Raw genomic sequence first — 12961 nt, 5'->3', positions numbered from 1 at the left:
TAGGATCCTGGAGCTGATGAGTTGGTCAGAGGTGTGCTTGAAATTGGGGTCTCTGGGCACAGGGAACTCACGTTGGGTCAAGACATTCTGCTCCATTTACTAGGTAGCACTTATTCCAGTGTTAATGCAAGGGCCACACCGAAGCAAATATGAAGTCACAGGGAGAGATTCACCATCAGGGTTTGAGTCTTAGCTCCAACTCCCCCTCATACTGTAACCTTAGGCAAACCCTTTCATCTCCCAAGGTGACTGTTTGCTCAATCATTTAAAGAGCTAAAAACACCACAGTGGGGATCTGAAAATGGCAAGTCGCCACACAAATGAGATTAATACCAACATAAGTTTTCACAATAGCCACAAAATTAATGAAATTAGTATCAACTTTAATATTACTGATCTTTCTATGGCACATTAAAAAAATAGCCAGCCTGGTTTTATTTCCCATGACTGATAGAGCCCCAGAAACCTGTGCAGTTTTAAGTATTTTTTTATTAAGTCATTTCTCCACTCTGGGCCTCATATTTCTCACCCATAAAATGAATCTAGAAACATAGCTACTTGAGAGAATGCTAAATAAAAGTTCTAGCTTCTGTTATTGATATATTTTTCTGTAAGTATAGGCTAACTTCAGTAAAAGCATAGACATATCAAGACATATATAAATAATACTACCTGGGGCACAAAGGAGAAAGCTCTTAGGCCCTGGAGTCAGAAAGCCAGTCAAAAAGTCAGAAAGGACCTAGAACCTAACTTTATTGAAACAATGATAGCTCACAGTGTGCTTGTGAGCTGATGATACTATTAAAGTGCTTAGCACAATTCTTGGCACAGTGTAGGGATTTGACAAATGGTAAGTGAAACAAAAATAACTACTTGGAGCTCTTCAGAAGGAACTTGAATACCAGATGTTTTTAGTATTACCAGGTTTAAGGGAACTTAGTACAGACTGGGACAGCAATACAAAGAAACTTATTCAAATGTGGCTTAGAACAACTAGTTTACCTGTTTAACAGCCACCATAATATTGATCTAGCCATTACATGGGATATAATGTGTACAATAGAAAAACATTTTTATACATGCACTACCACATACACACACATACACACATATGCCGAGTTACATACATATACACACACTAACATGTGGGCACACACCCACCCTTTCCTGGTCTAATAAGTTGGTCTTATTCCCCAAAACTGATAGAGCTCCAGACACCTGGGAATCAGTTACTTTTCCTAATTTGGAGATGGTGTAGTAGAATGGGGGCAGGGGCCGTGGCAGATGAATTGGGAGGCCCAATTCCTTTCTGATGGTAATGTGCCAGGGCAGACTTGGATGACTCACTGTTTTCCAGGCCTCAGTTTTCTCATCTGGAAATTGAAGAATTTGGTGCAGAAATTTTGGAGCAACCTTTTAGTTCAAAGCCTATGATCACTCACTATTCACAGGAGGGCATGCATCAAACTAAAGATGTTGCCATTTCAGGGCATGTTCACAGCTGTATATCCTGCAAATATTCAGATGGGAAGGATAGAGGAGGTGGCAGCACTCACAAGGTCACACAGTCCTCCTGGCTTTCTGACCACAGGGTAACAGACTGTCTCCCGGCCAAGGCCAGTGCTTCACAGTCCAGAAAAGCACAACACTCAAAGCCTCGGGGCCTGGGAACAGGAAACCCAAAGATATTCTCCCTCTTCAGACCCTCTCTGCCCCTCACCACTGCTCAGGGAGCAATGGTTCTCATTAATACAAATCTCAACTTAAAACAATAAACTTGAAATCTTAACAAATTCCTCCTCCCCACTTCTGATCTGCATCCGGGAACTCCCAGAGCTATCCTTGCTCTATCTGCTTGAACACTGACATCGCCTTTTCTCCTTCCAGATTCCCCAGCATGAATTTATCTGCTCTTCTAATCCCCCCCATTCCTTACAGACTGTCTGCCTTCTTGGGTCCACCTTCCCTTCCTTGTTAGGTAGGCCCTCTCCTGTCCCCAGCTCTTTCTGAACCTGGGCCTGGCTCCTCAGCAGCTCCGGTTTGATCTCATTTGTGTGGCAGCTACACATCACTACCACCTCTGAACCCTCTGTCCCCAGTACCAACTTGTCCCTCAGGCTGTCCCTCTGGGTACCAGCTTCCACCTTCCACCTCATAATCAGCTTCTGGGCCCATCTTGATATTCAGACTCAGAACCTTTGGCAAGTTAGGGCCTAGGAATCTATTATTTTCTAACGGCTCTCCAACCCAGATTTAATAGTCTTTGTTTTTGATCTTTCAAAAATCTTTCACATTTATTACCTTAGTGCATTCACTGATTTACTAATGATTCACTCTGTGGACTCTATGCTGGATGACAGGCATACAAGGGTAAACATGATTTGGTGGGAAAAATGAAATAGATGCAAAGTGTTGAAGAAACACAGAGTCAGGAGTGACTCATTTTTTTCTATGAGTGGGGTTAATTTGGGAAAGTCTCCACAGTGGAAGGAACATTTAGACTGAGTCCTGATACATGAGCAGGACTGTCTAGGTGGGGAGCGGGCCACTCAAACAGAGTAGAGAGTATGAACACAGGCAGGCAGGCAGCATGTGCATGGTTTGTTGAGAGCACAAGTGGTCTAGTGTGGTTGGAGTCTCAGTAATGTATATGGGGTAGCAATCAGCTTGTTTTCCCTACTCCTCAGCATTCACTTCCATTTTCTCTATTTTCACTTAACAGTTAATCTCACAAAATATGTGTTGATAAAATACAAATATATTACCAAAACCCTTACTTTGGGCTGCATTTTGGCTTCCACAGATATAAACTGAATTGGTGAAGGGAAATAATATCACTGGAGGTGTTCTGGTATCAAGTAGGGTTTCTTATCCTCAGCAGTACTGACATTAGAGGCTAGATAATTCTTTGTTGTGGGGGCTGTTCTGAGCATTATAAGATGTTCAGCAACATTCCTGGCCTCTCCCCACCACTTGCCAGTGCTGTACTCCTTCCCCAGCCAATCAAAATTTTTCTCCAGACAAGGCCAAATGTCCCCTGGGCTGGGGGTAGGGTTAAAGATCGCCCCTGGTTGAGAACCACATATATAATAAGAGAAAGAACATGACCTGGAGTCAAACTCAAGTTCAGATCTTACCATGACACTAGTTATGTGATTATGAAATGGTACACTTTCTGCCTTGGGAAATAACTTCTACCTAGAAGAAGCAAGAGGCAAAGTATGTAAAGTGTCAGAGTACTTGGCACATGGCAGGCAAGCAAGAATGATCAAAATAGTAGTAGTACCCTTAAGAGAAGTGGTTCTAATACCTGTTTTTATCAATGATGTTGGTGTTGTTATCATTATTATTAGGGATAAAGCCTAATTGAAGTTTAAAGTTACAATGAGTAAGTAAATCCCACCTTACCAAGAAGCAATAATAAAGCAAGAAATGTTGCAACTGTATTACTAGATATTACTTCCTCTAGGAATCTTTTTGTAATTATTCAAGTCTCAATTTTGGGCATATTCTGGGTTTTTATGAAGCTCTCCACACTTACAATTGTATTTGTTTAGTTAATGTTTATTTTCTCTACTAGATTACAAATTCCCAGAAGTCCAGTTTCTCTCATATTCACCTTATAATCCCATCAACTATTAAAGTGAGTCATCAATATTTATGGAAAGACCATTTATTTTTAACATTTTGTACTTGCTCAAATGATATTGTAGGGGTCAAACTCAAGAGTAGACTGGATCACATTTGAGTAGCTATGTCACTTCATACAGCATAGTGATTAGAAGTGAGAGCTCTGTTATCAGATGGCATGGGTTTAAATCATGCATTTCCCACTTACTAACTGTGTGACTTGGTCAGATTATGTAGCCTTTGTAAGCCTCACTGTTCCATTTGATAAATGGAACAAAATAATAACATGAATAAAGTTGCTTTGGGAATCAGTGTTGCTTCTAAACTACTGATAGTAGTGAGGTAAGAAGTTGACGAGTTTTATTGTTCACTGGAATAAACTATGTTTTGCTCTTGACGGGCATGGCATGGACCAGAAGCTCTTTTGCTAAGACTGGCTAAACTAATTATTCTGCTAGTAAAAGAAAGAAAAGAAAGAAGAAAGGAGAGAGAGGAAGTGAGAGGGAATGGAGGGAGGGAGGAGGGTAGAAGAACAAGAAAGAAAAATTCAAAATCCTCATTTTGGTTTGACTCTGCAACTCAGATGAACAATTTAACCCAATTTAACATCTGGCAAAGAATCCAAGTCTGGAATCAAAGAGTGATGCTAAACCTAGGCACACAAGAATTTTATTTGCCCCTCTTGCCCAACACCTGCTAACATGGTGGGAGCACATGGTGGGAGCACAAAGGACACCAATTTCCAGGCAACTACAAGGGGATCAGGAAGTGCTCAAACCAAACCCCTTTGTCTCACGGAGAGTTGAGCCAGGTATACCTACTGTGCGGAGCCAGCTACCTCTGCAATGGACGTTACGTATCCCACAACTATTAATATCCATCCCTTGTGGAGAGAAGGCCATTCATTCACTCATTTATGAAACATGCATGCCTTATGCAGCAAAGCACTGTGCTTGTTGCTGGCATATAAGGATGAAATGACATGGTGCTTTCTTTTGAGAGTTTACAAATTAGTAAATGAGACAAAGTTCTAGACACAAAACTGGGTGATGTGAACAGTGACGGAGGCAAGTCCAAGACAGGTGGGATGCAAGAGGAAGCAGTACTTAGGTCAGCTTGGGGGAGTCAGGGAAGACTCACAGAGGAGACGGCTCTGGATTCAAGATGTGCTGGAGAACCAGGAATCTGAGGGACAGGAAGAACTAAGAGGAACGGGGGCTGAGGCGAAAGTCAGGTTGTCATTGCCTTTCGGGCAGCTGGGATGCTGGAACAAAGTTAATACTATTTCTGTAAGCTAGAAAAATATCAGCAGCAGGAGCCCTGGCCAGAACCACCCCCACAAAGAGCAAACAAAGCTACTCCTATCTTCTGGCTGTCTGCTGGAGAACTTAGTAACCGGCACCTTAAGAACAAAATGTGCTCTTATCTTTGATTTTTATTCCCACAAAACCTTCCTCCTCTTTTTCCAGAACGGGAAAAAACATGACCTGAATTTTACTTGCCTCTTTGATCTTTATCCTCTCTTCCCAGACACCCCTGGAGAATGAGTCCAGGAGGATCCCTCCAAGCAAAGTGCTCCCCCTCCTACTAGTCAGAATGTGGGGTCCAAGGCAGGTCATGCTGGGTCAGCACCTAAAGGGGCCATACCTGTCAGGGCTTGTTTGTGCCCAATCTCAACGGCACCCAATTCCGGCCTTCAGAGCTGGGTTCCTAGCCTGACATTCAGCAACCTCTCAGCATGGAGCTCATCTAACCATTTCTTAAGGCTGTTTCTGACCTCAACCCATAGAAAATCTTAAAGCAATGAGTCCTGCGTTGTTACAGAGCTCCAGGGAAGTGGGATGAGGGCAGATTCAGGGAAGGCAGATGGAGTCCAGAGACCTGAGGTTCTTTTCCAAAGGGAAGATAGTTCTCCTGCGATATTTCTTACCAGGACAGTAACTCAGAGAACTTCCATTTTTATAAAGCCCACTTTGTATCAGGCATTGTGATTCCAGAGTCAGAAAATCAAAGAGAGATGACTCATTATGATGCAGTACTACATGCCAAACAGTCTGCACCTGCTTTATCTCTATTTACATCATCAGTTCTCATAACTATGCTGTGAAGAGAGCACCGCGATCTCTTACTATAGCGGAAGAAACGAAAGCATGAAGAAACCTGATATCTGGCCCCAAGGTACACAAGTAGGAAGAAAATGAATTAAATCCAGAGCTTTAGACTCCATGTTCAGAGCCCTTATTATAGCATCATATATGTCTTAAGGGTTAGTTGTCTCAAACTAATACTGTTAAGTTACAAAAGTGTAGCCCATGAGAGAACCACCAGAAATTTATTTCCAGAGGAATGAGGCTCTGTTTTGTTCACTGCTCTAATCCCAAGTGCTGAGACTAGGACCTGCCAGATTTGCAAGCACTCAGTATATATCTTTGGTCACTACATGGTTGGACAGGTGAATGATCTTTTCAAGACTTTTAGGCCTGTATTCTCCTCCACATCCTGATAGGGCATAGGCAGGCTGGGAAATGATAGAACGTTAGCCCCCAGGCCTCCTGTCTTTCCCAGACATCCCAGTCATCTTGGCTGTAAGGTGAAGAGGAGAGGAGGAGGTATAAAAAAGTGTAAGGATAAAAATAGGGCCAAATTGTTAAGATCTTCACTGTCTCACAGCTGCTGAGTGTCCCTCCAAGCCAGTGCTGGCCCCTACCCTCAACCCAGTAAGAAAACAAGGGCCTTATTTTATCTTTCTACATAGAGAATTTACTTTTGGAAAACACAAGTGAAACTCACTAGCTTAAGAGCATTTGTATTTTAAAGGGAACAAAAGGCCTCAGCCCAAACTTTTAAGGGTCAAATCTCTGTCTGATTTAGGAAACACATCTGATTTAGGAAAAGAGAGGGGTCAATGGTATAATGGTCTGAATTCCTCCCAGTGCAGCTCAACCTACACGCTGAGTGTCTACAAGTACCAGGTGCACTCGGGGAGCCCTCCCCCACCCCACCCCCGCCACTGGAGAGCACACCAATTCCTGGGCAGAAGTGAAAAGGCATGGGAAAAAGTGAAGTGAGGTCTGGAAAAGTGACAAGAACCCAGAGTCCTGGAGCTCCTCCAAGGACAGCCCTCTTTCTTTCAGCATGCCCTGGTCCAAGCCAAGTGCCTGTCACCTGGGTGGGGTACATGGCTGAGACTGTTGTCCCAGGGATAACTGAGGAAGCATGGAGGAGAAAGCTTCCCGGGCCTCCAACATTACATGGAATATCAGCACTGTAAGAGGACAGGAACACTTCATGTCTACATAGACCACAAGTTGCTCCTGTTCTTAACCAAAATCATGCCATTACAATAAAAAACACACCCTACTCATAATGAAAAGGGAGAGCAACATCCTTGCATATTCTCACTAATTCTACCATTTAATTAATGCACATGTACTGTTGGTTGTTTACTACTTTTCAGGCACTGTATTAGATCCTGAACACATAAAAATGAACTAGGCAGACACATTCATAGATCAATGAGTGCTACCCTGTTCTGAAAGTCTATGGACTACGTAGAACTAGACACTGCTTAATATTCAGTCACATAAGGAAACATGAATTTGCACTCTACGGGCTAAGGCAATTTTACCCTATTCTTGCCTTAATGTGACTTATTCACTTAATAAATTTATCAAGCACCTATAGGAATGAGGCACAAGGCTCAGCACAGGTGACACAAGAAGAAGAATATAGTGCTCTCAAGGAGCTCATAGTCTAATAGAAAAGACAAGCAGATAAATCAGTTGTTACAACACAGTGTGGTCATTTCTTCAATAGGGTAGGTAAAAGTGCTGGAAGAAGTACAACTTAAGGAACTTCTAAATAAACCTGAGCGTTCCATGGAAGGCTATGCAGAAGAAGGCTTTGACATGAGTCTTCAAGTTAGAGTAGGACATGGCCAACAGGAGGAGTGGAAGATAAATACAGGGAAATACAGGGAAAAGACATGTAGGTATAAATGCATGGACAGAGTTCTGGGAACATAACTTGATGTAAGCATTTGGAGGATAACTCTTGGCTGTAATATGAAGTATGGACTAGCATATACTTCAGAGTTCCTTTGATTAAGATATTTAACCACCCAAATATTTATTCAGATCAATTTTTTTGTTATCTATATTAAAAAAATAATAAATTCTAAATAAATTCCACATTTGATAAAAGGTTCTTCAATTCTATCCAAATGCCTAGCTGTAAAAGGCTTTTCATTATTGTATCTTGAATTATCAGCCTTCTATCTCTGCTTTAAAAACAGGAAAGGAGGGTCAAAGCTTCTGGGAAATATTCCATTTGAACAGAGTTGGCTGTGAACATGAAGTAAGAGATTACCTAGTCCTCCCGCGTGGGCATCAATAAGCGAGGCTGCCACTGCAATCCCAGCCGGAAGGCCAAGGTCCTTTGCCGCGTCTGGTGTAAGCCCATTTCCAAGAGCAGCTCCAGGAGGCAGCACTTGGTTTCCTAGGTAGACGGGAAAAATAAACACCTGTAAGTTTGAAAAACCCAAAAGCAAACACAGTTTTCTTAAGAGAACCTCTCTGCTCCTTTGCATCTCTGCATTCTCTCGACTTCATGAAGACAGACACCATGCAGCCATGAAGAGCCCCTTCGCTCGTTTGGAGACTTAGGTACATATCCTTGGTTCCTATGGGTCATGGTCTGGGTTGCTTTACAAACCAAAACCTGAAAGCATATATCAAATCAGAGAAATATTCCATTCATGGGAAATTCCAAAAGACATAAATACAGTGGCCTCTTGAAGACTAGCTTAAAATGGTTAAACTGTTCCAAATGGGCTTCTTAACACAGCAGCTCTACTAGAACACTTTACACACATACACAAAGTTCACATCCATACATGCTCCCAGATTAACATACATCCCTAAGGAAGCTGAAAAAATTTACTTGAACATTTGCTTCCCATAAGAGGATGAGGAGAATTACTTTGTTCCAATAAAGAATTTCTCACAAGTCTTTCAGCTGGAAAAGAAAGCCCTGACTAAACCTTACAAACTTTACAAGGCTGCTACTTGCACAACCACAGAATACAATTTGAATGGTGTTCTTTGGAGTTGTGCAATGCACTGACCCTGATATTTCAAGTGACCTTGAATTCCTGCCGTCGGTCAGGCCTTCAGTGAAGAATTTATTGATGGTGTTGCTTTGTGTGGGCGCTGTGGCATTGTAAAAGGCAGTCCTTGCCCCCAACCTAGTTAGGGAGATGAGATCAGGACACAGAGAGCCATGTAAGTCACAACAGAATGAAGTGATCCATCTGCTCCCAGGTGTTTAACAGAGCCGAGTGCTCCCCCTAACCCCCTATCCCTGCACCAAGGAATTTATAATGCATATTTCTGTATTGCAAAGAGGGGTTGGGGGTGCACGCATATATATGCCAAGATGCTTGTGAGTTCCAAGATTCTAAGAATCTGAATGTGTGGTCAGCACTTTGCTTGTTGCTAAAATACCTACCACTTGTTAATTATTCTGTAGAGCTTGAGACATAGGCAGAGGTATTTCAGGACTTCCGGGGATGGAGGTGAGGAGGTGTGTTAGAGAGAGACAGAGGGTGAATGGCTCACCAGCTTCCTCTAAATGAGAACAAAGAACATTCACAATCCCATTTTTATCCAATTTAGGGAATGAGCTTCGTTGTATAATTGAATTTGAAAAAAATTAGCTAAGAAAAGGAAGCAGAAGAAGATTGAAACCACTGCAGTGGCTTCTAGAGCTTCATTATCCAACATGGTAGCCACTAGGCACATGGGGCCTGGGCATTTGAAATGTGACTGGAGTGACTAAGGAGCAAAGTTTTTTACTTAATTTCATTTAAATTTAAAAACTGATACTCAATTCAAATACTGAAAAACTTTTAAATATGTTTGGAACACCTTGGGTGTGAAAATCCACTTTTTTAACATTAATCTAAGAAACCTAACTCAAGTATTTACAATGAAAATTTAGTGTTGAATTGAGATGTACTAAAGGAAAATACACACTGGATGTCAAAAGACTTCAAATGGAGAAATGAATGTAAAATACCTCTAACAGTTTTTTACATCAAATATATGTTAAAGTGATATTTAGGATATGCTACATTAAATGAGATACATGAAAATTAACTTTACCTAGTTCTTTTTACTTTAAAGTGGTTACTGGAAATTTTAAAATTATATATATGCCTCAAATTATATGTTTACTGGACAGTGCTGGTCTATGGGATAAGGTCAAGATGCTCAAATATTGGGGTGAAGAGCAAGGAGAACCCCTAGTCTGCCTTAATGCCCAGGCCAGCAGCAACCTGGAGGACAGCAGAGCCCAAGCTGGGCAGTTTTATTCTGGACACTACCTGAATTATATCTAGTATGGAATAAACCACATTCCCATTTACTGAGCACTTATTTCAGTGCCAGAAACTCTGCTAAGGACATATGCATTTTCGCACTTCATCGTCACAATAACCTTATGTAAAGGGTTATTACTGTCCCCATTGCATAGATGGATGGGAAAGTCAGGTTTATAGGGGGAAAGTAGATTCCCCAGTTACACAGCAGACGTGTAGGAGCTCAGGCCATGGCTTCCACTCTGATACCAAATCTGTGTTCTTACAAATTATATTGTTTTGGTACAGCAGGGTTTTTTATGTTTTTTTTTAAGTGAATGAAGTCAACAAGAGGAGTCTTTAGAGACCACCCATTATGCATGTTTGAAAAGTAGCACCATTTGTAAATTATGCTCACTCCATTCAGATTTTCTTTTTAAAGAGTTAATTTTCACAGGAAGGTCAGAATGAGAACTCTGTTCCACCTTTATCCCCAATCCTCACAAATATAAGGGACATAATTTACATAAAAATAGGGTCCGGACAGAAGGAGAATAAGCAGGGTGGAGTATTCTGCCAAGTCTTCTGGACAGTAATTTAGAGAGAAGCCTTGGCTGCTGTGGTGCCTAAAACCCTGGGCTTGCAACCAGGAGATCTGGGTTCAAGTCATACACTGGAGGACCACAGGTAGCATTTTGAACAAAGGCCAAGAAATACTGGAGACTGCCAAAAGGGCTGAGTAAACTGGAATATAGGTTGGGGTAGGACCTGGAGTAGGCTGGGGATGGAGGGGACAGATAAGTTTGGAGAGGGAAGCGGGGATAGAGTATGTATTGTCCTCCAGACTAAGGAGTTTGAATTTATTCACCAAGACCACTGTGAGGCTCTGAAGGAGCATTAAGCCAACAAGTGAGGTGACTGGATTTGGATATTTTTACAGATCTCTCTGGCACTTAGCAAAGTGGGGGATCTCTCTGGCAGCATGGTAGCAGAGACAGCTTGGGGTTAGGGAGAACCACTGTGAAGCTATTTCAGGAACTGAAGAGAAAAGATGAGGGCCTTTGTTGAGGAATAGGCAAGTGAGATCCAGAAACAGAGGAAGATGAGAGATTTTGCCAAACAAGAAATGACAGGGTCCTGGCAGTTGCCTGGATACAGAGAGTATGGTGGATAGGGAGACATCACCACCCGGATTCCCATTAAGGACGGACTTGCTGCCCAGTGAGGGGAGTGAGGTCAGACGACAGCCTCCAGCGACCAGCTCCTTCAGGCCATCTGGGCGAAGTGATGACTTCCCCAGGGAAGTGCACCCGAGGACTTAAGTGGGGGCAAAGGGGCTCTGATGGGTACCACTCACTCTAGTGCACCCTGCTGGGTCTGCCAGGGTGTCCTGGGGCTGGACTTCTCTTTGAGCCCAATCTTAGTCTCTCCCCCTTTCACAGATGGCAACCCCTAATAAACATCTCCACCCCCAAATCTGTCTCGGCAGCTGCTCCAGAGAACCCAACCAGAGGCAGTGAGCCAGGCCTTCTCCTCAGGCCAGTGGTTTAGGAATGAAAATAAATACGCACAAAGATTAACATCCTCCTTTGAATTGAAACCACAGCCTTCAGGATAGTTTCTCTGAACCCTAAAGCTGCAGGAAGCAGCTTTGCTTCTTTGGAGACCAAAAGGAAACAGTTTGGCATAAGAAAGCATGATAGAAAAAGGTGGTGATCTCTGAAAAACTACCCCTCAGATCACACATCGAGTTTATCAGCCAGAGGCACATTGAGGAGACTAGAGGAGCTATCAGAAGCAAACTTTAGTGTGTCTTGACAACTTTTCCAGAAATAATTTCTCCTTTCAGCTTTTCTTCCACCATAAAATTAATCACAGCATCAATTTTCCCCAGATTTAATCAGGACTTTGCAGGCTCAGCATCCACAACCTCCTCTCATCTTCATTCACGCATTGCAACAAACATTGCAGTAACAATGGTAATAACGATGGTCCCCATATATTTTTCGCCTACCCTGTGGAAAGATTTAGGTGTTGGAGTATAAATGAAAGAGGCAGCTCTGACCTCAAAGGCAAACTGAGGCTCTCAGCACCCTGCGTAAAATGCTCCAATGGTGGAATGTACGGTGTTTCCAGGGCACCAAGGAGTGACAGTTAGCTTGGCCCAGGGAGTGCAGGAAATCAAGACAAAGGTGACGTTTGAGCCTAGTCTGGAAAGACAGGTGGATTGTGGTTTCAGAGCTAGAAGGCTCAGGGGCAATGGATGCCATTAGAACAAAAAAGTGTTTGAGACATTCAGTATATTGACAAAAAGGGCACCAGGACAGAGCAGAGAAGTGTGGCCTACTGGGTAAGAGAGGCAGCCGGGGACCTCCAGCAGGGCAAGGAGCTCCAACCCACACAGTGAGGCCCAGCCAGCCAACAGCTTTGAACACGTATTTGTTCTTTAAGAAGATAAACCTGCAGCATTGAGAAAGGCTAGAATGGGAAATTGCTTTTATTTTCAAACAATCAAGCCAACTGAAAAATGCAGCCTGCAAAACATTATGTACAGTATGACTTCACTTTCAGAACAACAAAGAAGATAGATGGACAATTTGTAAAAATACACTCCTAGGGGAAAAAATAATAGAATAGGATTGCTCTGGATAGAGGAATTAGGAGTGATTTTTTTTTTTTTTACTTTGTGTGAACCGATATGTTGTAATTGTAATACTTCGGGAAGATGTTTCTTGGGTCATTTTTTTTTAAAGGTGCTTTCCCCCTTACATCTCGGCAGGGTGAATAAATTAAGGGACATGTATTCAGCAGAATCCTACATAGCTATTAAAATGAATGAGGAAGAATTAAGGTCTGGATTTGGGAGGAAGTCCAAGGTAAATGAAGCAAAAACTGAAAGATGCAGAATAGTATTCAGAGTATAATCCCCTTTGTGAATGCTCTTAAAGGATATAACAATGTAAGCACATATAC

General features: G+C 42.3%; 1 protein-coding gene across 9 annotated transcripts in view; it reads right to left on the bottom strand.

Annotated features, from left to right (window-relative positions):
- Positions 1-12961, bottom strand: part of FGGY (FGGY carbohydrate kinase domain containing) — a 409199-nt gene that overhangs the window by 196516 nt on the left and 199722 nt on the right. For all 9 annotated transcript variants that reach the window (XM_073234008.1, XM_073234011.1, XM_073234012.1 and 6 more), the window contains exon 7: positions 7999-8127. In XM_073234008.1, the coding sequence (XP_073090109.1) occupies positions 7999-8127 (129 nt within the window). The remainder of the gene's footprint in view (positions 1-7998; positions 8128-12961) is intronic.

Source organism: Manis javanica, chromosome 4 (genome assembly GCF_040802235.1).
Source record: "Manis javanica isolate MJ-LG chromosome 4, MJ_LKY, whole genome shotgun sequence".
In the NCBI taxonomy this organism is placed as follows: Eukaryota; Metazoa; Chordata; class Mammalia; order Pholidota; family Manidae; genus Manis; species Manis javanica.
Note: the sequence above shows the minus strand (reverse complement) of the source record. Positions and strands in the feature narration are given on the sequence as shown.